Consider the following 27,035-nt stretch of genomic DNA (forward strand, 5'->3'; position numbering starts at 1 on the left):
GAGACCAAAACACCAAATATTTTAAGATCAATTTATCATAGACAAAATTAAAAATTAGCTCTTAGACATATTAATTATCTAGTTATATTCATTGAATAAGCTAAAATGTTTTAGTTTATATCTTCCAGATTATAATTTGGGAATCAAAGTTAAAATAAACATCTAAAACAAAAATAGGTTAGGCATTCATCTCATAAAATTGCAAAAAGAGAGGTGTTATTTAACACTTATCTAACATTCTTCCAATAGTGTGACGTAAATTAACATCATTCAGGCAGTAGGCATAAAAAGAAAGAAAAAAAACACAATTAAGCTGAAGAATAGAAAATAAAAGAATTATGCAGGTATGTAATTGTCTAGGCAATTTCTTCCACTATTTAGTAAGCATGTGGAACAGAGTGAGAAAGCAAGCTTAAGACTGCTTACCCAGGAGAAGATAAAGAGATTTGATGAATTTAGCTATTTCCAACTGCCTCTATACTTTCCGTGAGGTCAAAGATACTCACTTATTAACACTATAGCTGAAAAAATTAACTTTATTGAGATAGCATTTACTTAAATAATTCAACTCAAATTTGCCATTGTTTTTAACTGGCTGATACAAACCTGTAAATGAACACTTTTGTGAAAAGTCTCTTAAATAACTACTACATAATTAGGAAATAATCTCCATGATAATCCCAATTAACTATATAATAGATCTAGTTTTAACCTAGTCTGAGGTCCATACCCTGATAATTACTTATATGAAAAAGAGCATCACTGAATTGCAGGGATAATTTACTGTTAGAAATAACTAACTTGTGACCCCAAATCATCAAGCACTTCTATGTATTTTAGTGTGAGGACAATTTATACAGTAAATATGACAAATGTAGAAACTGTATAATTATTAAGGAATCAACTAAATGCATCTTAGATAATTAAGGAAACTATGGATGTTGTGGTACAAAGCTGAATTCTAAATTCCTTAATAGTTATGAGTAAACAGTGATGTCCTAATGGGTACAATTAGAATTTTAAAGATTATTAGAATGTTCATTTGTTTATTACTAAGAACAATTCCGTGAAAAACTAGATAGAACTCTTAAACACTACTGGAAAGTAAAATCTAAGTTATCACATTGAATTGAACTGTGTTACTCTTTCAATAAATACTTGTTATTTACTGTATGTATGGTACCATATATGGAATCTAAATGAAATATAAAAAATCTGATAATAGCTTTCCTTTGGTGTGGTTGATAATAAGAAAATTTTATGTAAGTGATAGTAAGCATATAGCAAAAAAGAATTCAATGTAATACTAGCCAATGTGGAAAGATTTGGGGAAGTTAGACAAAATTTGTGGAAGAAAAATATTGAATATCATCAGAAAGGGTTTGTGTTTTATTGTGGAGGCAACTGGATTAGAGGATCTCAAGTCTAGAGGGTCAGCATAAAAGCAACATTTCAAATACAGTAATTTTCAGGCAGATTAATCAGAAAGCCAGGAGCAAGTCTGACCACATGGAGGTATGTGGCTTAGGTTATGGAGTTGGCAGTTAGAAGGATTGGAAAATGACCAAAATGAAGTCCCTTGCCCAGTAATATAATGTAATAATAATAATAGCAATAATAATGATAATAATAGAGAAAGGAAAGGGATAGAAACTGATGGAAATAGAGAAATCAGGTGGTAAATTCAATTTTGAAGAAGATGAGAAGGCAATTTTTTGTTATATTTGTTAAGCTTGACAGGATGCTTATTATGGATTTTTTTATTCACTGGTAGTACATGACCACTATCCCTACCTTTTCCACCAAGCATCACCTTCACTATCATCACCACTTCAATCCCCACCACCACTTCCAATACTACCTCTACTCCACCACATACACCCTATCCAAACAAGAACAAGAGCTATTGCCTTTATTGAATTCTTACTACCTTACAGGCAACTGTATTATATGCTTCTTACTTAATCCTCACAGTCAGTGTTTAATAAAGTGAGGATATTGAATCTGAGGCACAGATAATAGGTAATTTGCCTGGGATCATAAGCTAGTAATTAAAGCAGGCAGATTTCAAACCTGAGTAATTCTGATTCCAAAGTCCATGATTTTTCCAATATTTGCTACTCCTTTAGGCACACAGGCAACGAATTATAATAACTAAAATTTGTGTGTGCAATGTATGAGTAACTAGGAGTGGTTAATTGAAGGCAACAAATGTTTGCATTTTACAAAAATAAAAATTAAAGCAATGGCTGGATGTACAAGTAGAAGTATCCAGATCTTAGCTTTAAAGATATAAAAGTGAAATTTAAGGGAGAGAGTCAGATATGGAGCTATGAGACTTGAGTCACTCATTTAGAGCCAGACCTGAATCAATGAGAAGAAGTAATTCAAAGGAGTCAGAAGGGCAAAAATGTTTGAATTTATGAGACACTACCATAGGAACTAGGCAAAAGGAGGAAAACAAGTCAGGTAAAGAGTGGTAGGAGTAGAACCAGTAATGTGTCAGAGAAGCTGAAAAAAAGATCATTTTTAAAAAATCAGCATCCAATAGATTTTCAAGACTTCAGACTTGACAGTTAAACACTAGCAGTTCTTACCTGGGACTAGAGAAAAACACTAACTACAATGACATTTTTGGTCATGTTTGTATGATGCCTCTGGAACCATTATAATATTTTAACCAAATTCCATTCTGCAGACAATTATCACTAACTGAATGTAATTGCTCCTAAATGTTTGCTCATTGCTGTCTTTGTTCAGTCTAAATTTATCAGTCTAGAGGCTTTTACAGAATGTCTATGTTATTTTACTGTCCAAATCAGGACATATTGAAGAGTAAAAGTTGGTGCTTTATGTAATTATGCTGGGACAAAAGGTATAATGTAAGATGATTCAGGCAAATCAAGACATTAGATCACCTTTGTCATTCATCTACTAGAAAACCTTTTACTACATGATCTAGGTTCCCAAGTCAGGTTACCTCTGCTGAAATCCTGTCTAAGGCACTCTGAAGCTATGTGTGATAGTAATAATAGCCCGTATCTATTTTGTAGGGTTAGTGGGAAGAATAAATGAGCTATGCAGATAAAGCATTTAATCTAGTGCTGAGTACATAATAAAATCATCAATAAGTGTTAGCTTTTATTTAAGTAATATACTCTTTATGTTCCCAATTGGACATCTCATTCCAGGCACTTAAAAAAACTGCTGAGAGCATATGATACAAACAGAAATTAGGAGACAAAATATTTCACCACTAGTCACACTATCTTGAAAACAAACAAACAAAAGTGCTCAGAACACACTTTTTTCCCTAACCAAATACAGTCTCCAAACAGGAGCCAAGAATAAGCTTTTGAAGGAAGAGACTGGTATGAATCAACTTGCTCTGTTAATATCTGTATTAGGAGGGTCCTGAACACATAGAGGGTAAGTCAACTAGGTTTCCATATTGCACTGCTTTGAAAATTATTGGAGAGCTGTTAGGTTGTTGTAAAGGGTCCATAAATCCATGTGTCCACTAGGCATTGTATGTAGACATATATTTAACAAGGCATCAAATTAATAGCCATGCTATAAGGATTAATGAAAAGCAAATTCATTAAGAGATTTACTGATTTATTTTTGCTATCACATTCTTTCTCCATCAATGAATGCTAAAATTTGAACGACTATCATGAGCACAGTTCTTGTAACTTGTTGCCCCAAATAGAATGCCGATATTCAAAGATTTTGAGAACAATTTGTCTGAAACGAGGCTCAGCAAACTTTTGGTATAAGGGGGTAGAGAATAAATAATTTGGGGTTTGTGTGTCATACAATCTCTGTGACAACTACGCAACCCTGCCTTTGTGATGTGAAAGCAACCAAAGATGATGCATATTTGAATGGTTTTGACTTTGTTTTTATAAAACCATATTTGTGGACACTGACCTTTGAATTTCAAATTAATTGCAGGTGCCATGAAATATTTTTACTTTGATTATTTTTCATGCATATGAAAATGTAAAAACAGTTCTTAGCTCACAAGCCATACAAAAACAAGCAGCAGGCTGGATGAGCCTCCAGGCCTCAGTTTGCTGAGCCCCAGACCAGAAGGTTCACTCATCCAAGCAACACCCATGGGGGAGAGAGGCCCTATGGCTGATGGTGGAATCGTGAAAGTGGGTTATAAGTCATGGATTAACAGGGAAGTTTTGGAAGTCCCAAATAATGTATTTAAAAACTTCTCTATGTGTTTCTTTCTTTGCCTGAACATCTGACATGCTCTTTTTAGGCAAGTATTCTTCTCATGCTTCCCTATGCTTGTATACATATATTCTAATGTCAAGTGTTCCATGTGTTCCCAAACGAACACGGCTTAGAAATGTAAGACGGATTTTAATGTTCTTTCTTAATCTTAGAATTATAATAATTGACACGAAAAGGAAATTGTATTTTTTTATGATTTTCATGCTAGCTTTTGCATTTGACATTTTATTCCCATCCTTTTAATATACCTACTGATTTACATAATACCTAACTTATCTACAATGTCTAGTTGAGAATATCCACAAAGAGATCAGTTAAAAAATATAACACCTCCAAGATATCAAAGAACAGGAAATCTGTTCTGTAATTACTCCTGATTTAGGATGTGCAGATTGAAACATCGTGTTCTCGTAAACTAACAGAATGGATCTTCTCTATTATAGGTGTACTTCTCTTCATGAAAATGTCCTTTTCATTACTGGAAAAAGGCATTTAATGCAAAAGTAGGCACTGAGCAAGCAGGTTCTTGATAATTAAAAAATAATGTGTCCATGGCAGTTCATCACTTGTGGTTTTTTTCTTTCAAACTAGAAAATAGTATTAAGCATTCAGTTTTTATTGGGAAAGAGATTTCTTGGGAAAATTTCAAAACTTACTTCATAATTTTTCTCACTAACTGACCTGACATTATAGGCACCCGAGGCTTTTGGAAATACTGTTTAAGTAAAAACACTGCCATCAAAGCAGCTGTAAATGTGTTTTCCTGCTTAACAATTATGCTTATCTTGAAGATAAAGACAGGAGTAAAAGCCTCTCACCTTTTCCTAATTTCAGAATCCACAATAATCTGCCTCTTCTTTTGAGGAGGTGGTGGTGGAAGTTCCTCTTGGGCATGCTTTACCAGAATTTGTTCCCTTGTGGTCACCATGGTTACCGTTTCCATTACAGTTGTCTGTGTTAGTGATGGCTGAGTGGTGGTGACAGCCTGTGAAATCTGCAAGAAGTATTGAAACAGAGGTCACACGTTGCTTGAAAGACTTCAGTAAAGACTGCTCAGAGTGGTGAAGGAAAATAATGAGAAACTGTTCCCGCTTGCTGGTAAATTGACCTTCAGATCAAAATAGCACCATATTGAACCCAAATCAAGTTGTTTTATCTGACTTAAGTTGTGTTGACTGAAATCACAAAGGAAAGTAATCTCAAAACCAGAAATAAATTTAGTGCCTCTTCAATATGGTCAACTATGGGAAATAAAGGGGGCAAAGGAGCAAAACTTAGGGTATCATTCTGACATTTAATTAGACATGCTGTTTAAAAGTGATTACAATACTAACATAGATTTTCCTAAGGTATCCCAGCACCAATTCCATTACCTGGCACATTATACATGATTATTAAATAATTTGTTGAATGGATCTTTGATTATCATATATGGTGACTATTTATAGTCTACAATTTTTATATAAAATGCTTTGAATTGTGCAATATAAAACTTTTAATCAAATAAGGGGAATATCCTTTGAAATTTTCGTAAAAGTGTTAACATAAAGTGCCTATTAGTGCAGAAATACATTTAAACTGAATGTTACTCAAATGCTAGAAATCACATCACTCTTGTTTGATTTAAATTAGTGAATATGTTAAAATTTTTGAGCATTCAGAGTTAGCATTCGATTCTTCTTAGTTTAGAATCACATTAACTTTGTGTTTAGACTTAAAGAGGATTTTTTTAGATATAAATCATTAGTCTTTGGGATAATATGATTTGTGACCCAAGTTACGAGGGAACATTGTTCTCAGTACATAGGCATGAACAGACTAGATTAAGTCACAAAAAAAAAAAAAAAACCACCCTCCTGCCTTTACCACCAATTCTGTCTCACAGTCCTCCTGCCATTAGGACTAAAAAGTTAACTTTGTGATGTTCATGACTACTTTTCTAGTAATCCAAATTTTTCAGAAAATTGGTCATGTGCTAAATTTCCCCATGGTTTTTAGTTACTGACTGTAAACATTTAATTATGTGTTAGAATCATTACAAATATAGACAAGAAGTAATTATGGAAGTCATTGTGTATAACCTCCTTCTTAATACAGGATTCACTCCTCCCAGGAGCAGACAACTTCTTCCTAAGTATGGCAACAAATTTTCCCATTGGCAGAAATCTTTATACCCAATGGAAGTCTGTATTATTATGACTTCATTTATTTAAAATTTGTTTTGAGCCCTGAACCAACACAGAGTAAGGTGTTTTGTTTCTACCTGACAGTCTTAATGGTTTGAAGCTTGATAATCATAATGGATAAATCTTACTTCCTGGTTTTATAATACCAGGTGTTTGCTAGAACTAGATTTAATCTGACTGATGCTCCAAAACCTCTATTTCCTGGCTTTGGACACCATATTCAATTAAAGCAATCTAAAATTACATAAGTTATTTAGCAGCTGAACCACAGTGTTTCAATTAAATTCTAACATCTATTCAATATGTATCATTATATGACATCCAGAAACGAATACAATGGAACCTCTGTTTTTAGGGATCTCATAGTATAGTAGTGAAGGTGACAACCATACAAATAATTGTGAGACAAGATGAGTTCCATATGAAAAATACAAACATGCAAAATAAAGATATACACTGAACACATAGTTATCAAAGAAGTTTCTTTTCAAATGTTAAAAAACCAAATTGGCCTCAGTCAGAATCTTACCATTTAAATTTATTTTGATGCTATAGGCTGCATATAATATTTAACCCTGTTCAAAGGATTGTTTAACAGTAAAATGTTAGAAATAGTCTAATGTCAATAGGTGATGGCTTAAATAAATGATAGTACATGTTTCAAATATCTTTGATGTCACTGGAAAATGTTTACATTATAGTACTGAGTAAACAAGGCAAGATATAAACTGGTAGTTATTTTTTGGCAGAGAAAGAACAAACAGTTTCTATTGGGAGTATTTATTTCTGTATTATTTCTATTCTCCAACTTTCCACAATAAAACATTTTCTGCAAAATGTTGCTATCTTTTAAGGAGAGAAATTTTTCAAAGCCTTTTTTTTTTCGAATTGTTCTTTTAAGTCTATCATCACGAAGTATCTTTGGAATTATATCATCCACATACATTAAAGACACCTGAAAATCTGATAAGAACGACTTAATGCTGTAATAAAAATATTGAATAGGGCAGGGCCAAAATTAGAATATAATGTAATATGAGCTATATTTAACAAACTTTTGAATCTACATAACTAAACTCTTACCCAGTCTTTCTCCATTTTGATATGAATATATTGGAAATAACTTTCAAATGTCTTCATGAAATAAAATATATTTGTTTTTAATACGATTCCCTTGATCTGTGAGTTAACTAGCCAGGAAAAATGAAAAAGAATTAGTTTATAATTATTTGTCTTTAGGTTTGAAAGCTAGTTCTTCTTAGATTGATTAAAAGTGAAGGTCTCTGAGTCAAGCCATAGAACAGCAGGTCTATGGTTCAAATCCTGTAACGTTTGATATAGGTCAGTTACTCCCTCAGAGCTTTGACTTCTTTTCCTCATATGTAAAATAGCAATGATAATACATTTCTCACAAGGGCATTGCAAACTAGGCCTGCTTCATGGGCGTGCAACTTATACAGTCACTCATGTCCCCTCACTCAAAAGGACTTCATACTTGATTTCATGCTCTGCCATCACCCTCTTGAAATTCTTAATAATTTTTGGATAAGAATCCCTGCATATTCATTCTGTACTGAGTCCCACAAAATATGTAGCCTGTCCTGGCTGCAAGAATTAAATTATGTAATGTTTGAACATAATAAGTGTTCTGTTGAAACATATTAGTAATAACCACTAAAACATTCAGAGAAAATTCAGCAATTTTTCTACACTGAACTGTCTTACTCAAAGATTATATATGTTAATTTCCAAACCTTACATTTTTCCCATTTTTAGAAAATGAGGAAGAGCATTTGTCCAGTATCTTGATAGTTCTAGATTGGACATCTTCTTGTAGTAAAGTTGTGTAATCTAGGTAGGTCTAGAAAAACCATACTATTCTCAATCAAAGCCTTTCTATTTCCTCTTCCATTTGATTAAAAATGCACATTTTGGAAAGGAACTACATGTATATTTAAGCATATTTAAAGAATATAAAAGGGTCTAAATGAAAGGAAACCTTTTTCACCTTTTCCACCATTGTGTCCAGTTTCTCATGGGTATTTGCCACCTGTTCTTACATTTTAATTTACTTTGTGCTAGTATTTTTCTTTCATTTTGGCCAATATTCTTAATTGCACCTTTTAATTTTCCACATAATTATTTAAATAATCTTGCCTTTGTAAGTTCTTGAAGTTAGAGATTTCTATTTCTAGCATTGTAAGACACTCTACTGTTTCAATATTTTTAAAAACTTACTAAAAGAGATTCAACTTATAAAAAATCGGTTACCTAATTTATTATCTTTATTATTATTAAAATACTTATAATAATAGCTACCTGTTATGGAGCTTTTTGCTTGTGCCCAGCATTATGCTAGGTGTTTTTATTTAAAATACTCAAAATAGGGGAGTTCCTGTCATGGCTCAGCAATAACAAAACCTGACTAGTATCCATGAAGACACATGTTTGACTCCTGGCCTCATTTTGTGCATTAAAGATCTGGTGTTGCCGTGAACTGTGGTGTAGGTTGTAGATGTGGCTCGGATCTGGCATTGTTGTGGCTGTGGCACAGGCTGGCAGCTGCAGCTCTGATTCAACCCCTAGACCTGGAATTTCCATATGCCGTGGGTAAAGCCCTAAAAAGACACACACACACACACACACACACACACACACACACACACACACACACACAAAGACCCCACATTGCCACAAGCTGGGGTATAGGTAGCACATGTGGCTCAGATCCGGTGTTGCCACGGCTGTGGTGTATGCCACAGCTGCAGCTCCTATTCACCTCCTGGCCTGGGAACTTCCACATGCCACAGGTGTGGCCATAAAAAGAAAAAAATTAAGTATTCAAAACAGTATGACGGGTAGTTGTCATTACCTCACAATGACCCTAAAATAAGTGCTAATCTTATTCCCATTTTATAGATGAGAGGTAAACAATTCAGGTAGATTCAACTTTAAGTTGCAAAGCAGAGCTATAAATCCAAAGCTGCTTGTACCTTGACCAAACTCTTAATAGCTGTTTACTTGCTGCTACACCTGTTCAGATTTCTGAACGGAGACTTTCCTTTAAGTGGTATAACTGGGTAAGTATGTGTTTGTATACCCACACATCCATAAAGTCAGAAGAAGAATGAAGATAGACACAATGGCAAATGACAATCTTTTAATGCCCTTTAGTTCTTGATAAACTGTAATTAAATCTATGCAAAATCAAACACATGGAAAACACCTGAATTTTTAAAAAGTACAAGGTTGACAAGTATGGATCAAAGTTTTTTTTGTTTTTTTTTTTGTCTTTTCTAGGACTGTTCCTGCGGCATATGGAGGTGCCCAAGCTAGGGGTCTAATTGCAGCTGTGGCCACCGGCCCACTCCAGAGCCACAGCAACTCCAGCCAAGCCACATCTGTGACCTACACCACAGCTCACGGCAACACCAGATCCTTAACCCACTGAGCAAGGCCAGGGATCGAACCCACAACCTCATGGTTCCTAGTTGGTTTCATTAACTACTGAGCCACGATGGGAACTCCAATCAAAGTTTTTTCATTGTGTTGTTTATACATATATAAGTTTACAGTGATAACTGATTTTTTCTTTTTTCTTTTTTTTTTTTTTTTTTTTTTTTTTTAGGACTGCACCTGCAGCATATGTACGTTCCCAGGCTAAGGGCTGAATCCAAGCTGCTGCTGTGGGCCTACACCACAGCCACAGCAATGCCAGATCTGAGCCATGTCTGTGAGTTACACCACAGCTCACAGCAACACAGGATCCTTAACCCACTGAGCAGGTCTAGGCACTGAATCTGCGTCCTCATGGATACTAGTTGGGTTTGTTACCGCTGAGCCACAATGGAAACTACTGATCACTGATTTTTAATGGGTATGAAGTGATTGCAGTTCTATAGTTTAAAACATACTGCATAATCACAGGGACAGATTTAGCTGCTAATTGGTAGCCAGGCTTCAAACTATCTGCAGAGGCATGGTAGCACAAGGCACAAATACTTGATGACAGTGTGAGGATTTACAATTCTAAGCAGCAGAAAGGATTTATGTGCTGAACCCTATGAGAAACCTGGGGTAAAAGTTCAGGGGCTCACGAAGGAAGCTGGGTTATTAATCAAAAGGCTATAAAATGCTCTATTTCATGAACAAATGCAGAGGAATTACCATACCTAGGTGGAGCATACAAGGAGTACTCTAGCTCATGAGAGTAGCTTGGTAACTAAATTTTAATGTCAATTCCTGGCCTGTTTTGATACTGATAATTAGGCGACATAACTTGAATAGATACTGACATTAGGATCACAGGCATAATTAAAGTCAATACTCAGAAGATATCATAAAAGAAGTTATTCTATTTGAAATAAAATATTATGTAATTAAGAAGATTTATTCTGTGAAACTCTTTAATTTTATGTATTTTGTCTCTCACTTCAAATCCTCTTTTGTACAAACTGTCAGGAAGAAAGAGATACATGTTGGTTTCAGGATATATATTAAACACAGAATTTGAACAACTGTGTGAATTAACTGCATCTGCAAAAAATTCAACAAGTGATGACATTTATTTTTCCTGACCTGCCTGACCATCCTCTACACACACCAGCTGACATGAACTAATGGAACACCTTTTTTTTTTGCTTTTTAGGGCTGCACCTGAGGCATATGGAGGCTCCCAAGCTAGGGGTTGAATCGGAGCTACAGCTGCCGGCCTACACCAGAGTCACAGCAACGCCAGATCCCAACCACGTCTGTGACCTACACCATAGCTCACGCAATGCCAGATCCTTAACCCACTGAGCAAAGCCAGGGATCAAACCTGAAACTTCATGGTTCATAGTCGTGATCTGTTTCTACTGCACCACAATGGGAACTGCATTTTTTTTTAATTTATTTTTTATTAGGGTATAGTTGATTTACAGTGTTGAGTCAATTTCGGCTATACAGCATAGTGACCCAGTCATACATATATGTACATTCTTTTTCTCATATTACCTAGGGATGCAGATTAAGAAAGCAAACAGAAAAAAAAAAAAAACTTGTATTTTTGATGATGTGTTACTTCATTTCTTGTCAGTAGGCAATAAATTTATCATAGAGATGCTGAGTATTTTTTATCTTCATGGTATTTTAATTACATACTCATGATTAGTGAAATGTAACCATTTCAGAAGTCAGTCTTTGAATAGGAAGAAAATTTATTTTCATTATCATCTTCCAGCTGATTCTGAGATTTATATAGTGGAGATAGAATTTCTTCACTAATTACTTCAGAGTTTCTTATAAAATTTCAAGCAAAGATAAATGCACCATAAACATTTAAAACTGGAAGAACACTACAGAGATTTTCCTAGACCAAAATTTTCATTTTATAAATAAGGCATGAGAGGTTCCAACAGTTAATTCAGCTCTAGTCTCTTATATCTTCAGTGCCTATAACATTTTATGCTGTTGTAGATAAATGAATTTACAACATTAAACCAATTGCACTGATGCACACAAGGCCCATTCTCAAACATCTACCTTAGTTGAAGGTAGCAAAAGGATACAGTTAATTCCCAAGGTTATTTGAGTTATAACTTTGAAATTTTCTAATAAAACCTTTAACCTAAGCAATTAACCAAAAGATGCTTTAAATTCAACATGATTAGTCCATGAATTAAATAAGATAAAAACCTAAAAGAAGTGAGGAAATTTTATTTTATTTCTAGTTTTATAAAACCATTATTTTTTTTTTAATGGGCAACAAGCTGATTAGACTTGGAGAGATTTCAGGAACCACTGAAAAGAGCTGTCAACTGAAAAGCCTTAGAGTATTTTTAATTAAAATCATTGGCAAAAACATGAAAAGCAAACCAATTGTAACTACATTTCATGTATCAATAATAATGCTTTGAGAATGGGTACAGTTAAAACGTGCATGTAAAATATTTTATGGAGAGTGAAAATAGAGATCTCTAAAACATAAGAATGAACTCAGAAAAGAAAGGCAAATACAGAAATTTTCATCTTAATGCTTTTTGCATCTCTCTATTTGCATTTCTGCTATTATGAAGAACACTAGCTTATAATTTTCAACCATGTTTTACATTATACACATGTCTGGCAAGACTTTTCCAACTCTCAGCAGGACATAAATAATGTAGAACAGATATATTCATGCATAATAATCACTTTCTCAATTTGGGAATCCATGAGTACAGACAGAGATATACACAGCATAAATATGTACTCTCATGTTCAGGGCAGGGGAATTCTGAATATACTAATTTTATCTGTAAGATATTTGTGCTCATGTTTCAGAACATTATAAAAATGGCCATTAGGAGTATAACAAAATATTGATGAAATGGGAATAAAATCTATGAACTTATATGAGATACAGAATGTTCCTTATTTCTGGCAAAGGTAATTTACTCTGTTAAAAAAATCAGAAGACTACAGAACTTCTACACTTATCTAGATAGATATATTCTTACATCCAAACACCTGGTGCTAAGTACACCATAAATTACTAGAATAAATTATAAAGCAAATGAATAATATCCCCTTTCCACAGTATATTATGATTTCAGTTAAATGGGGGAAAGTGATATTTCAAATCCTTTAAATTACTTTAAATTTAAAATATTAATTATAATGAATTTCTGACTTTGTATTCCTGACTTATAATCAAAATATAAATATGTCCATCAGGGTTACGGTATTTAGAAAAAAACTGTGTAAATTTCAATAGGCACATTTATAAAAAAAAATCTGGAGGAAACATAGGGTCATTTAAGTATTTAAATAAGTCAATTCAGGTTGTATTTCATTTGTTATCTTTCCTCATTTTAAGCATCCACTTAGCAAGGGTTATTATGGTTTTTAACTTTTGGAAAGAGAAAGTATTCCTATTTTCTTAGTTTGCCTTCTCATCAACTTAAGCATCCTCAGCTCCTGTCTAGGTATTTATTCATGCCAAACTTGACTTTGAAAGGCAAGAAAGCAGCCCTCACAGTTGATTTTTTTCATGTTTTGATCTCTTGCCATGGTACTGTTTTATAAGGTCAAAATCCCTCAAAGCCTTGACCTGAATAGCAGTCAAAATTTCAGGCACACGATGTTCTTTGTATGAGCTCAATTAGATACCTTGTCATCTCAGTCACAATTCCTATATACTACCGGATTTTAACCATTACAGAACTTTGCTCATTCTTTATACCAATTATTTAAAAGTATTTTTAAAAGTCTCTTGTGTCATTAATGGGACTATTCTCCACCCCCCACCCCCCCACCCCCCAGCAACAAACATGCTAGAAAATGTGCAAACAAGTGAGCTTTGTTCTTCAAAGTCACAACCTTATCCTCAACATTCTTGGAATTCTTATGTAATTTTGATCAAGTTTGATCTGATACTAAGAAAGAAAACCAGTGTTTTTTTTCTTAGTCATAAGATACTATTTCTTTATTCACTCTGTCTCCTATCAGTACTGCTTTCTCTGAGTAGCTTCCTTTGTATCTTCTTCAGAGCCCCCTCACCCCCCCCACCCCCCGCCCCCAACGATTTGAATTGGGCCTATTATAGTGCATTTTGGGGAAAACCAGATGAGTGAAAACTGAGACATGAGTTTAAGAAAGGCTCAAGCTTAGTGTCCTAGGAAGCAACTTGCTAATATAAAGTCCATTTATCTGCTTCTGGTCTGGTACATGAGAGTATAACTATTTAAAAATAAAATTTTTTTAAAAATCATAGTAAACTATAATAAATCCTCCAGACTCACTAAACAGTATGCCTTGCATATCCAGAAAAAAATTTGGGAGTTCCCATCGTGGTGCAGTGGAAACAAATCCCACTAAGAACCATGAAGTTGAGGGTTCCATCCCTGGCCTTGCTTAGTAGGTTAAGGATCCAGTGTTGCAATGAGCTGTGGTGTAGGTCACAGGTAGGTCTCAGATCTGGCATTGCTGTCGCTCTGGTGTAGGCCAGCAGTAACAGCTCTGATTAGACCCCTAACCTGGGAACTTCCATATGCCACAGGTGCAGCCTTAAAAGGACAAAAGACAAAAAAAAAAATTTCTCAAAATGCTTTCATGTCTATGACTTCATTTTATCCTCATTGCATCCTAGTGAGCAAGTAGAGAGATACATACTGCAATATATGTTGGGCATAATTTTATAAAGAATTATACAAACTAAACCTAGTACCGTTTTATCATAGATTTTGGAAAGTTCAAAGATAGGAGGAGAAGTAATTTGTCATAGGTGGCAGTCTCATAATTCTTAAGCTATTAAAAATAAGACAAATCAATCATACTTCAATAATTAAAAAATAAATACGTAAGGCATCTAGGATTTTATTTTTGCTGTTTTTCTTTTCTTTTTACCAACTAGGATAATCAAATCAGTAAGATTTTGATAAGATGCATAGAAATAGCATTCCACAGAATGAGCATATTTAAGTACTACATTGCTGGGTCTCCATTCTCCCCATTTCAGGCAGCACTGAGGAATGTAACCCAGCAGGGCCCTGTGAGGCTCCTGGGTACACAAGCCGTTCTGTGTCCTCCATTTCTTATTTTTAGGGAAGAAGCTTCAGCCTCCATGACCTTCCCTGAGGCAGCAGCTCCTCAGGGAAGGGAGGGGGTGCAGAGACCAGGGAGAAGCAGTCAAGAGACAATAGTGCAGCCTTAAGGCAGGGTCCTGGTTCCTCCTCATGGAATATACATAACAATATCTTTGAGCTTTTCTGCAGAACTAAAACCCCCCAAAAATGGAAGAACTACTTGATGAAGAAGGAGGACTGTCAGAACCAGTTCTGCAGTTACTAAAGACCAGCTTTGAGAAACAATGCAAGCTTGCCTCTACCCTGATCCTTATGGCTCTATCTTCCATCCCCCAAACTATAAAATCACCTCTTAATTTCTCCTCAGGGGGGCACAGTCTTTAAAGCATTAGTCTTTCTGAGATCTCTTTGCCTGGCAAAGCACTAGAGCTATCTTTTTCTCCTTCACTCAAAACTCTGTCTCTGCTTTTCTATTCAGCAACAGCAGACAGAGGCCGAGTTTCCACAACAGGAACACCAGAATGCAGGGACTGGCACATATGTCACTGTCTTACTAATTCAATGTTTTCAAAAAAAATACTCCACAGACTATGTCAAAGGCGGCATGTAGATTCTGAGCACAGAATCTAGGATTATGCACTTTAATCAATTTCCCAGACTGAACTTTGGAAAACCACTGCCAACAGTGCAAGGGAACAGGAATGCAATTAATCTATGGTTAACAGTTACATCTCCATAAACATATCCCTTTAAAGGGACACGTTTCAAAATATTTTTCTTTATCAAATAATGCCAATCCCTCTTAACATGGTAACTGACCATTTTGTACCACCAACAATCTATGGAACCAATGGATACATACTGGAATGATATTGATGGTTTAAAAAGTATAACATTCCTAATTCCTCATATATTTGTTGCATAAATGCCAATGGTAATGCAAAGTAGCCAAGGCCAGATCACATATAATAAGAGGATGCATGATCTGATGGCAAAATCACTACTAGATCAAGTAACTGCTAAAAATATAGTCAATGGGATTTTTATTATTGCCTAACGACTGCAAGAGAAATGACTACAATTGATACTCTTTCAAGTTTTAAATATCAAATATGAACATGATTTTAAAAGAAAGATTGAATAATGATTGAAAATTATATATGTTGGCTGATCATATTTTCTTAAATTATATTTTTAGAAGCAATACTTCAAATTTCATTTCTCCATCTTTTACCAAACATTTCTTAAGTGCTACTGATCAGATATCAAGTACCAAAAAACAAGTTCCCTGCACAGTCTCAAAGCAGAGGAGATATATGCCTAAAGCTATTGAATATATAGCTTTAGTAGATATTGTGCATGGTGTACTGAGCTATGAACTGTGACCAATTAGTAGAAGCTAGCCTCTATAATGCAAAACAATATGGCAGAATGTATTAAATACTATTAAACATAACATTAATATTTGAACGCATACCTATGATTGTACTAACCATATAAAATTATAAAAGTTTCTAGTTTAAAAATACTCACTTTTTTCCAAAACCTTTAAAATTCTTAACATAAAACCACATTATGACACTACAAGTATAACTTGATGTTTTTCTAGTCTAAGGCTTATATGTGTTAGTGTAACTAAGTCACATGATTTTGTGAATCAATAGTCTTCAGCAGAAAGTCTAATGACTATAACCTCACTTACACTAATTCAAAGAGGACTTTAATGAAATCAAAGGGCCTGGACCCTAGCCCTGCTCTTATCACTGACTTTCCTTAGACAATACACTTTCCCTTTCTAAATTTCATCTTCTCATATGTAAAATGTAGAAGTCAACTAATGGCTCTCATCATTCCATAAATCTATAATTTGGGGTTAGAGTGTGATGACACATTTTGTCCACCTGCTCTAAGTCAGTCAGATCTTCATTCCTATTGAACTGCAAAGGATTACACTCTAAGGCAGTAACTAGTTCAGTCCATTAGCACTCACTTCTCCACCTCTCCTGCATTCTCTAATATCAAGGCAACCAAGAGAGCCATGTTATTATCCAATTGAATACTTGGCAAGGACTAACCCAGTGACATCTTTTGTAGGCTTACAGTACTACTCTCTTACTGCAGATTTCAAAATTTTCAATGATAATTTATTGTAGGTTAGTTATTATTATTATCACTAACCTGTGTTGAACTCTTTTCAAGTTTTTGGACTAAATTATCCCAACGCTGTGCAAAGCTGTCCAGCCATGCTTCCATCTTTTGGGCTACTAATGTATTTTTCAGTGTTGAAAGAAGATCTTGGTTGAGTGAACTGAGTTTGTCCATGGTTTGCTTTTTCTTTTCTAGATCTGTTTTTAAAACCTGTTAAAACAAGGAGAAACACAGACTAAGCCTAGGTCACATTTTATGAAACACTATAGTTCGATTTGCTTTTGCATGTATTTTCTCACTTACATAGATTTGAAAAGATTATAATCATGCCTGCAAAAGATTGAGAGCCCATGAGAATATCAGTGAAAAATTATAATCCAAATAATCTTCCCAAGCAGCTTGAAGAGAAATAAAAGTCAGATGTAGAATAAACACCTAGTAGAGGCACTTATGAGGTACCTTAACATTTTTTGCCAACTGAAAAAAAAGTAGTGTTGCTTCAAGAGGCAAAACAGAGATCAACATATGGAAATTACTTTTTAACATTTGGAGGTACTCTAAAGTGGAAGGCATGGCTCTTGGATGAATTTCCTCCTAATTCCTGATAAAATTCAAATGAAATACCACATGCCAGGAGTGCTGAAGAGAAGATGGTGAATTGAGAAGATGAGCATGGCTAAGGGGCCTTACCAATCTGAAATATTGTGACTATTTGAATAAATTTGCAATGTTATTTTTTTACAATTTTTACATTCTTTTCAGTATTTGGATATAAAAACCTTGTTATGCAGTTTACTGACTTACATTTTTTTTAGCATCTGTTATTCAATTAACATTCGGCTATTTGAGTAATTATCTTCTAAAGCTAATTTTAGAGCCCATTAAGTAATAGAACTAAGTAATTGAGTATGACACAAATCCTTTAGAATCACTTTGCATGTTTACTAAATACTTACATGTTTTATGAAGTAATTTTTATACCATTCATATTTCCAAAGTTCCTGGAAGCTATGGATAGTTACATATGCCCTTTAGTTGATAGGGAAGGAATAAACAAATTGGCTTGTGTGAAATTAGTACATCAGGGAAGCTTATTCTTTCATTTTATCCATTAAGGTCACCCTATGCTTTGGGAAATCCCATTTCCATCTCCTAAGTGCTAGTCCCTGATTCAATTTCTAAGTACAGAATTAGAGGAAAGAAAAGAGAAAATTATTTTATAGTCCCTTTACAATCCACTCTTTTTGGCAGTAGCAGTACAATGAACATAAACTAAGCTGTGAAACCTGTCTTTCCAAAATAAATGCAAATTTATTTAAGAACTAACATTGCATATGGCAAAGAAATGATCATGAAACAGATGCACCAATTGCTCATGAACTGAAGTGTCATCGACAGAAAGAAATCAATACACCCCCCTGCAAAGGACACTTTATGTAGCTCATTTTGGCATGCCACCTGCATTGATAGCTCTGAACTACAGAATGCTCTGGTGTCTCCTTCAATTAGTTCATCCTTTTCTCAGAATCTGCTTCACCTGGTGTTCTTTGTATTGCAGTCTTACCGCTTGCCATTTTTAGGGTATAAAACCAAGTGCGAAATTCATTTCCAGTTTATCTTCAGTAATTGTTTTTTCACTATTTTTTCTAAGTTTGAAAGACTGCAATAGACCAAAATATGAGTTAAGATATATAAGCTGAATTTGAAAAAGAGGAAACAATTTGTGCTAGAAATGTATGGATAGCCTCATGTTATCTAAACAGGTTTTCTTAGAAGATTTATAAAACTAATTGAATACCCAAAGATATTTAATGGCAAATGAAATGCCTCCTGTGTTAACATTAAACCAAATGAAGAAGCACTTGGTGAATATTACAAAAATAAAGGGGAAATTTACCATTAAAGTATACAATTAGGAAAAATTACTCAAGGTAAAGTAAAACAGCATTATTATAAAATTGTGGAATTATCAAATCAGTATATTTTTACCTAAATCTCTATGACAAAAACATTGTACTAACAAAGGCTTCTATCTCGCAGTCTAGATCTGTGTTTTTTAAATGGTGATGGCAAGTCAGTACTTCTGCCTCAATTTGTCTTTTTTTTTTTTTTTTAAGCTATTTCTTGGGCCGCTCCCGCAGCACATGGAGGTTTCCAGGCTAGGGGTTGGATCGGAACTGTAGCCACCGGCCTACGCCAGAGCCACAGCAATGCAGGATCCTAGCCGCATCTGCAACCTACACCACAGCTCAACGCCGGATCGTTAACCCACTGAGCAAGGGCAGGGACTGAACCTGCAACCTCATGGTTCCTACTCGGATTCGTTAACCACTGCGCCATGATGGGAACTCCTTCTGCCTCAATTTGTTTCCTCTTGTTGGCTCTGCCATGACCTTTCTCTTTCTCTCCAGATCTCTTCCTCTCACAATTTCTCAGATCCTGAAGCACTCTTCCATAATAACTAACAGAGGGAGAAAAAATCCATGGAAATCCATGGTGGTTCCAGATACACTGGATCATAGTAATGAATTACCTTCTCCCATCTATCGTTAGGTAGCAAATCTTTTAAGCTTGGATTTTGTGTGTGCAGATTAAATAATTATGATTTAATTGATATTAATTTTTGAGTATAAAAAAGATGTCTTCTTACATATCAAGAATTGATCACAGCTCTTTGAGAGCCAGAGAACCAAAGAGCTCTAGAAATTGAGGAGGTAAAAATAAGCTCTAGAAAACTTGTACAAAGCAGAGATGAGCTAGTATTTTAAAAGAAGAAATATAATTTATTATTATAGAAGCCAGGTAGCTGGACCTATTTCCAAAGTAAGAAGGAAAGTACAGTCAATAAATCAGATTTGGTAGCAGTATAAATGGGCAAGAAACAGATAAGCTGCTCAAGAAGACAGAAGAGACATGTTCTATCTGGTCAAGGTTAGATGATTCCAAGTGAAAAGAGAACGTATATTTACAACAAGCCCAAAAAGTCTTCTCCCTATTCTCCTTAGACATATATGCTTCAGAGAGTAATGCCAAGACAATTTCTCTTACACTGGCAAAATTGAATTCTGTCCCTATTTTATGTGTAGTTATTTACCTATCTCGAAGAAGTACTCCCATTCTCTCTTATCACCTGTTGTGCTTAAGTACATTGATCCATTTGGGGGTTCTCAAGCTGAAAGAAGATAAAAATCACCCAGAAGGCTCGTAACCCAGCAGAGTGCTGGGCTCTATGCTTCCAGAGTTTCTGAGTCAGTAGGTTTGGGACAGGGCCTGAGAATTTGCATTTCTAACAAGTTCCCAGGTGATGCTGCTAGTCTAGGGACCATATTCTGAGAACCACGGATATTATCTGGATGAATTGTTTGTGGGTGATCATAGGAGTTGAGGTCAAGGTAGCAAATTCTGGTGAAAGAGCACTGTCATCAGGGCCTTGCTGAGCTCTCATAAGCACTCCATCCCTGCTGTATGGTGTCACAGACATCTGTGCGTGTCCTAATACCACAGTACTTCCATAGACCCTTCACACCATACTCTCTTGGATCATTAAGCTTCCCAGAGTTGTCCTTCCCTGGCAAACACCACAAATCCTCATAGCAACAGTACTTTTCCTCAGGAATATGTTTCTTAGAGATTTGGGCCTTTCCATGATAGTCTACTTGATTCTGCAAGACTTAGAATTCACCTCAGTTTCTTCCCTCTTTTTCTTTTTATTCTTTATACAAAATGAAAACTCAATTTTGATGATAGAAAAATAATAGACCCACATGATGTGGATAAAATCACAGATCAAGAGGAAATGAAATACTTGACTCCTCATCTACCTCAAATGAAAAGTAGGAGAAAAATCCCATGGGTTATTAGTGATAATATTTCAAAACAAATTGCACTGATTATAAATAAAAGAGAGTTTTAGCACTCTGTATCTATACCTAGGTATGTAGTAGGAACTGGTGACAGATGGTACCTGTTTTGGGTCTCAGATTGTGACATATTTTAATGAACATTAAATTCTTATTCACTGCCTGAGTCAGCAGGGGAATTTTACCTCAGATTCTAGACCAGCTGTCAGGTTTTGTTAATTGGCTTAAACTATCAAACAGTAAGACTTATACAAAACATATTTTCACTTTGTTCACAAGTAAGGTGACATAATTTGAATTTTAATCATATTGGAAAATTATTGAGACTTTGCTAAGAGACCATTTTCATGGCCCTAAAGCTGGTAATGTCTTTTACTGACAACAATTTCAACACAGTGGCACATGATTGTTTGAAACAACAATTTTCAATTGCAGTTATTTTTTTGTCAAGGAATCATATGTTTTGAGGAGTCTTGAAATAGCTTAAAAGTCTTGGACCTGAATTTGGATATCTTGTTGCTCATTTTAACTCTGCTAATAATTTTCTGTAATACTTAATACATGCCATGTGTTTTTTCCTTAGCCTCAATTTCCTCTTCTGAAATAACCTCATCTGTCTCCTCCTTTAGATGCCCAGTGCTACTTCAGTTCTTCTAACTGGCCTTCTTGGCACCAAAAGTGTTACTACCAGAGAGTGTTCCAAAAATGCGAATATGATTGTTATTGAACTCCCAGTTAGTTTCCCACTAGCTACAGAACAAAAATTACAAAGGTATCAATCACTACTACTTTTGGACCATTCAATACATATATAGATTACTTTTTTGAAATCTGTTTTTAGTAGTCACATAACTCAAAAAAACATATATTCTTTCTTTCCTTCTTTCTTTCTCTCTTTTTTTTTTTTTTTGGCTTGCCCATGGCATATGGAAGTTCCCAAGCCAGGGATCAAACCCATGCCACAGCAGTGACCTGAGCCATTGCAGTGACAATGCTGGATCCTTAAACTTCTATGTCACAAGATAATAACCCAGCCTATAATAACAAGTAACACATAAGTGAATCTATTTTAAAGGTCTAAATAAAATCAGTAACTATGGAGCAAAAAAATGTATATTAAGAATAAATACTTGGTAAAATGGTACAAATTTAACTGGAGAAATTTATTTAAGATTAGCTTTAGGGAGTTCCCATCATGGCACAGCAGAAATGAATCTGACTAGGAACCATGAGGTTGTGGGTTTGATTCCTGGCCTCACTCAGTGGGTTAAGGATCTGGCGGTGCTGTAAACTGTGGTGTATGTTGCAGACATGGCTCCGATCCTGGGTTGCTGTGGCTGTGGCATAGACTGGCAGCTGTAGCTTCGATTTGATCCCTAGCCTGGGAACCTTCATATGCTGTGGGTGTGGCTCTAAAAAGCAAAAAAAAAAAAAAAAAAAGCAAATTAGCTTTAAATAAATGATTTGATTATAATGTATACTACATAATATCAATATGGGCAAAAACAGATTAATTTAGGTAAAGTTATGAAACAATTACAATAAACTTTTGTTTTATATTAGAATATCAAATTAGCATTTATTAACTGATTAAAAATCAAAAAACTCTAATTATGCATTATTTTATTTGAAAAATCTAACTCTTCATATTAGATCGGCCCCTCTCTTATCAGAAAATAATCAAATTCACAGTAGAAGAGAAGCTTTGGAGATTTTTTTTAATCCCATAAGGCTGAACTCAAACTGAAATGTCTCAACGAAGAGGTCCCTGATGACCTCTTATGGCCAAAGTTCATTAATTTCTCAAAACATACAGGTGCTATAATTGATGCCATTTGGTTTGCTTTAATGTTTTTCTTATTTTCCAAACTAGGGTATAAGTCCCTCATAATCATCGCTTGTACTTCTCTTATATTTCTCAGTGAATCTACTTGAGTTTTATACATTAAATTTAAGTTTACAACTACGCTGTTTAAAACTTTATGGAATACTCATAGGTCTTTCTTTGTGTTCCTTTTTATTTTAACCGAAATCTCATTCCAGGTATGCTATATGTTTTCTAGAGTACAATCTGTTTGAAAAACAAAAGTTAAGACTTTACCTATATATCATGGAATTAATGTTTATATGCCCCCACAATTCATATGTTGAAGGCCTAACATCACAATGTGATCACATTAGGAGGTGGAGCTTTGGGGAGGTAATTAGGCTTAGATGAGGTTATGAGAGTAGGGCCCCATGCTAGCATTAGTGCCCTTTTAAAAAGAGGAAATAGCATCAGAGACTCCTCTATCTTTACCACATGAGGATATAGTTAGAAGGTGCTGTCTGGAAGCCAGGAAGAGGGCCCTCGCCAAAAACCAAACATGCCAGCACCCTCATCTTGTGTTTCCCAGGTTCCAGAACTATAAGTAAATATCTATGGTTTAAGCCACCAGTCTATGGCATTTTATTACAGTAGCCCAAGCAGATTCAGATAGGAACTATGACCAAGAACTGGTGTGATGCTGTAATAAATACCTAAAAATGCAGAAACAGCTTTAAACTGGGTAATGGGTAGAGACTGGAAGAGTTATGAAGTGTTTTTACTTCAAATATCTTCAAGATTTCCATGAAGATACTCTTTTTCTTTTTTCCAGTTTCCTTGGCAGATGTTTATTTCAGTGACAAATGTAAAGGGAGAGCCCAAAGATAAGTTTACCATCAAGTTCTAGGTGTTGGCAGTGGATCTGTTGGTGTTCATTAAGTTCTCATCAATACATAGATTAATCAAGACAAATTAGGAGTTCCAGGAGCTCCTGTTGTGGCTCAGTGGCAATAAACCCCACTAATATCCAAGAAATGCGGGTTTGATCCCTGGCCCTGTTCAGTGGGTTAAAGATCCAGCATTGCCATGAGCTGTGGTGTAAGTTGCAGACACAGCTCAGATCCCATGGTGCTGTGACTTTGGTGTAGGCCAGCAGCTACAGCTCCAATTCGACCCCTAGCCTGGAAGCTTCCATATACTGTAGGTTCAGCCCTGAAGATATTCTTAAAGGCAATTCTGGTAAGGACTCAGAGAGAAAGGAAGAAAGCAGGAATGAAAGTTTCTATCTTTTTAGAGAAGACATAAATAATCATGAACAGAATGTTGTCATAAATATGGATGGTAAAGGCCATTCTGATGAAGTCTCAGGTGGAAATAAGGAACATATTGGACAAGGGAGAAATGATGATCCTGTTATAAAGTGGCAAAGAACTTGACTGAATTGTGTTAATCTAGTATTTTGTGGAAGGTAGAACTTGGGAGTGATGAAATTGGATATTTAGCTAAGAAATTTCATATCTTTAGGATATATCTAAGCAAACTGTGGAAGGAACAGCATGCTTTCTCCAGAACGCTTCTGGTAAAAATGCAAGAAGAGATAAATAATTGAAGAAGGAATTGTTAAGCAAAAAGGAACCATAACTTAGGGATTTAGAAAATTCTCAGCCTATTCATATTATAAAAAATGAGAAAACATGTTCAGAAGAGAACACTAGTGGTGTGGCTGACTCACCATTTGATAAAGAGATTAGTGTGGGTATGAATCAGAGACCTAACCAGACATCTCAGTGTAAACCAGGAATGCAGATGGGATTATAGCAGCAGAAACTGCTAGCTGGGACTGATGGAAACAGAAAACTGGATGGACTGAAGAAAGGCTGTGAACATGTGCTATTCCTCAAGAAAAGGGAAGAACGATATAGGTGATTCAGAGCTCATCAGGGCTGCCACCTCTGTCACATGCTCAGGAGGTCTCAAATGATGGGGTCACCTCTCAGGTTTGGGGAGGGGGGCCCACCCAGTGCCTCTGCAACAGCCACCACAAAGAGTCCTGTGGGTGAGGCTGCTGCAGAGGGCCATGGGGGTGATGCCCTATAAAGATGAAGAGGGAAGGCCATCTTTTGGAATCCTGGGGGTAATGCTGCTACTCTAGTGGTCTTGGAGCAGCAGAGTATCAGTCCAGAAAGGACTGTTCTTGAGCCTTGATATAATGGAATTGTTCTTGCCATGTTTGTTTTAGACTTATTTGTCACTCCTTCCTTCTTCCCTATTTGTCCTTTTTTGAAATGGGAATGTCTATCCTATATCTGTCACACCATTGTATATTGGAAGCATATAACTTGTCTGGCTTCAAAGGTCCACAGTTGGAGAGCTTGATCTCAGGATGAATTATACCTGGAGTCTTAGTCATAACCGATTTAGATGAGGATGAGATTTTGAATATAACACTGCACATTATAGAGTTGATTTTGGAACCAGCAAAGACTTTTGGAGCTATTAGAAGAGAAGGAATGTATTTTACACGTAAGAAAGACAAAAGTTTTGGGAGTACAGGGGTGTAATGATATGGAATAAATGACTGTGTCCCCACAAAATTTATATGTTGAAATTCTACCCCCAATAATGATGGTATGAAGACTTGGGGCCTTTGGGAGGTAATTAGGTGTATATGAAGTCATGAAGGTGGAGCCCCAAGATGGGATTTTTGACTTTTTATTTATTATTTACTTATTTATTTATCTACTTATTTATTTACTGTATTTTTAGGGCCACACCTATAGCATGTGGAAGTTCTCAGGCTAGGGGTTGACTCAGAGCTGCAGCTGCTGGCCTATGCCACAGCCACAGCAGTGTTGGACCTGAGTCACATCCGAAACCTACACCACAGCTCATGGTAATGTCAGATCCTTAATTCACTGAGTGAGGCCAGGGATTAAACCCACATCCTCATGGACACTAGTTGGGTTCATTACCACGGAGCCATGACAGAATTCTGGATTCATGCCTTTATAAGAAGAGAAAGAGACACCAGAGTTTCTCTTTCCACCATGTACGATAGCAGCCTCAGCACCCTAAGATACTACAGCATTCCTGTTTTAATTAAGAAAAGTAACAGTACAATATAATTGAATAGAATGATCTAAGAACAACAAATATTTGGTTTAAGACCTGAAAGAATGGAAAGACCAAACAATGATGTTAGTAAATGTTTTTTTTTAAGACTATTGAAAGCTAAAAAATACATACAGCCAGTTTTTGAAGACTTGATAACATTTCACCTTGGTCCTTAAAGCCAGTTGTGTGAATCTTGTTCAATGCATCTTCTTTTTCAGAAAGCCACGTACTAAAAAGGCACTGAAAGAAATCAATTCCAAAAGAGAAAATAATTATTAAGGTACCTCACTGTATTTTTTTCATTTAGCCATTTAATTACTGCCATGTCTTTCACTGATACAATATCCTCCACGTGACTCACCTGTTCTTCAGTAAAACGTTGCCATTTTAAAAGGATGTCTTGTAAAAGAACCCATCGATCTTCTGTCCACCTACAGATGTTTGCCCACCTATCTCCCAGTACCTGAGGAAGAGAAAACCCACCACAACATCAGCGAACAATTAATTGTTAACTGAATTTCATTACAAATAGCATGAATGATTTGTAAAAGTATCTAACTTGGAATATCCTATGTATACTAAAAGTTGTAAAGAATAACCTTCTTGCTTCCCCTTATAAACATTGTGCCTTTCATCTGTCTAAAAAATTATTTCATTCATTTTTCACTTTACATTGAAAAGAAAAGATATTTACAAGAAATCTGAGGCAGTTATCATACCACTATTTGAAATATTTCCACAGTAAATGTAAGATAATAAAAGATAGACATAAGAGTAAAAAGAATTTTTCATTGATAATACATAAAATGTGTATCTTATGTCTGAAAATACATTTCAAAAGAAATGAGTCTGACTACTAAACAGAATGCCTAAAAAGACCAATTTGAAGCAATCTTGTATAATTTGAATTGCTTAATGTCTTGATTGTAGAAGAAAATTTGTAGTGGTTTAAAATCATATCTGAATTTTTAAAATTAACTGGATTATTACCACAAAGTCTTTAAATTTACTATTTCTCTAAACCGTTCCAGTGAGAAAATTGTATATTTCCTGAATAATATTTGCCCTGTCTCTAGCATGTCACTAATATCTGTAGGTACATATTATCTTAATATGCAATATA

General features: G+C 35.3%; 1 protein-coding gene across 14 annotated transcripts in view; it reads right to left on the reverse strand.

Annotated features, from left to right (window-relative positions):
* Nucleotides 1-27,035, reverse strand: part of DMD (dystrophin) — a 2,622,506-nt gene that overhangs the window by 1,516,599 nt on the left and 1,078,872 nt on the right. For all 14 annotated transcript variants that reach the window (XM_021079543.1, XM_021079551.1, XM_021079550.1 and 11 more), the window contains 4 exon segments: nt 26,274-26,375; nt 26,045-26,152; nt 17,162-17,341; nt 5,070-5,245 (listed from right to left, as the gene is read on the reverse strand). In XM_021079543.1, coding sequence (XP_020935202.1) covers nt 5,070-5,245; nt 17,162-17,341; nt 26,045-26,152; nt 26,274-26,375 — 566 coding nt within the window.

Source organism: Sus scrofa, chromosome X (genome assembly GCF_000003025.6).
Source record: "Sus scrofa isolate TJ Tabasco breed Duroc chromosome X, Sscrofa11.1, whole genome shotgun sequence".
Lineage (NCBI taxonomy): Eukaryota > Metazoa > Chordata > Mammalia > Artiodactyla > Suidae > Sus > Sus scrofa.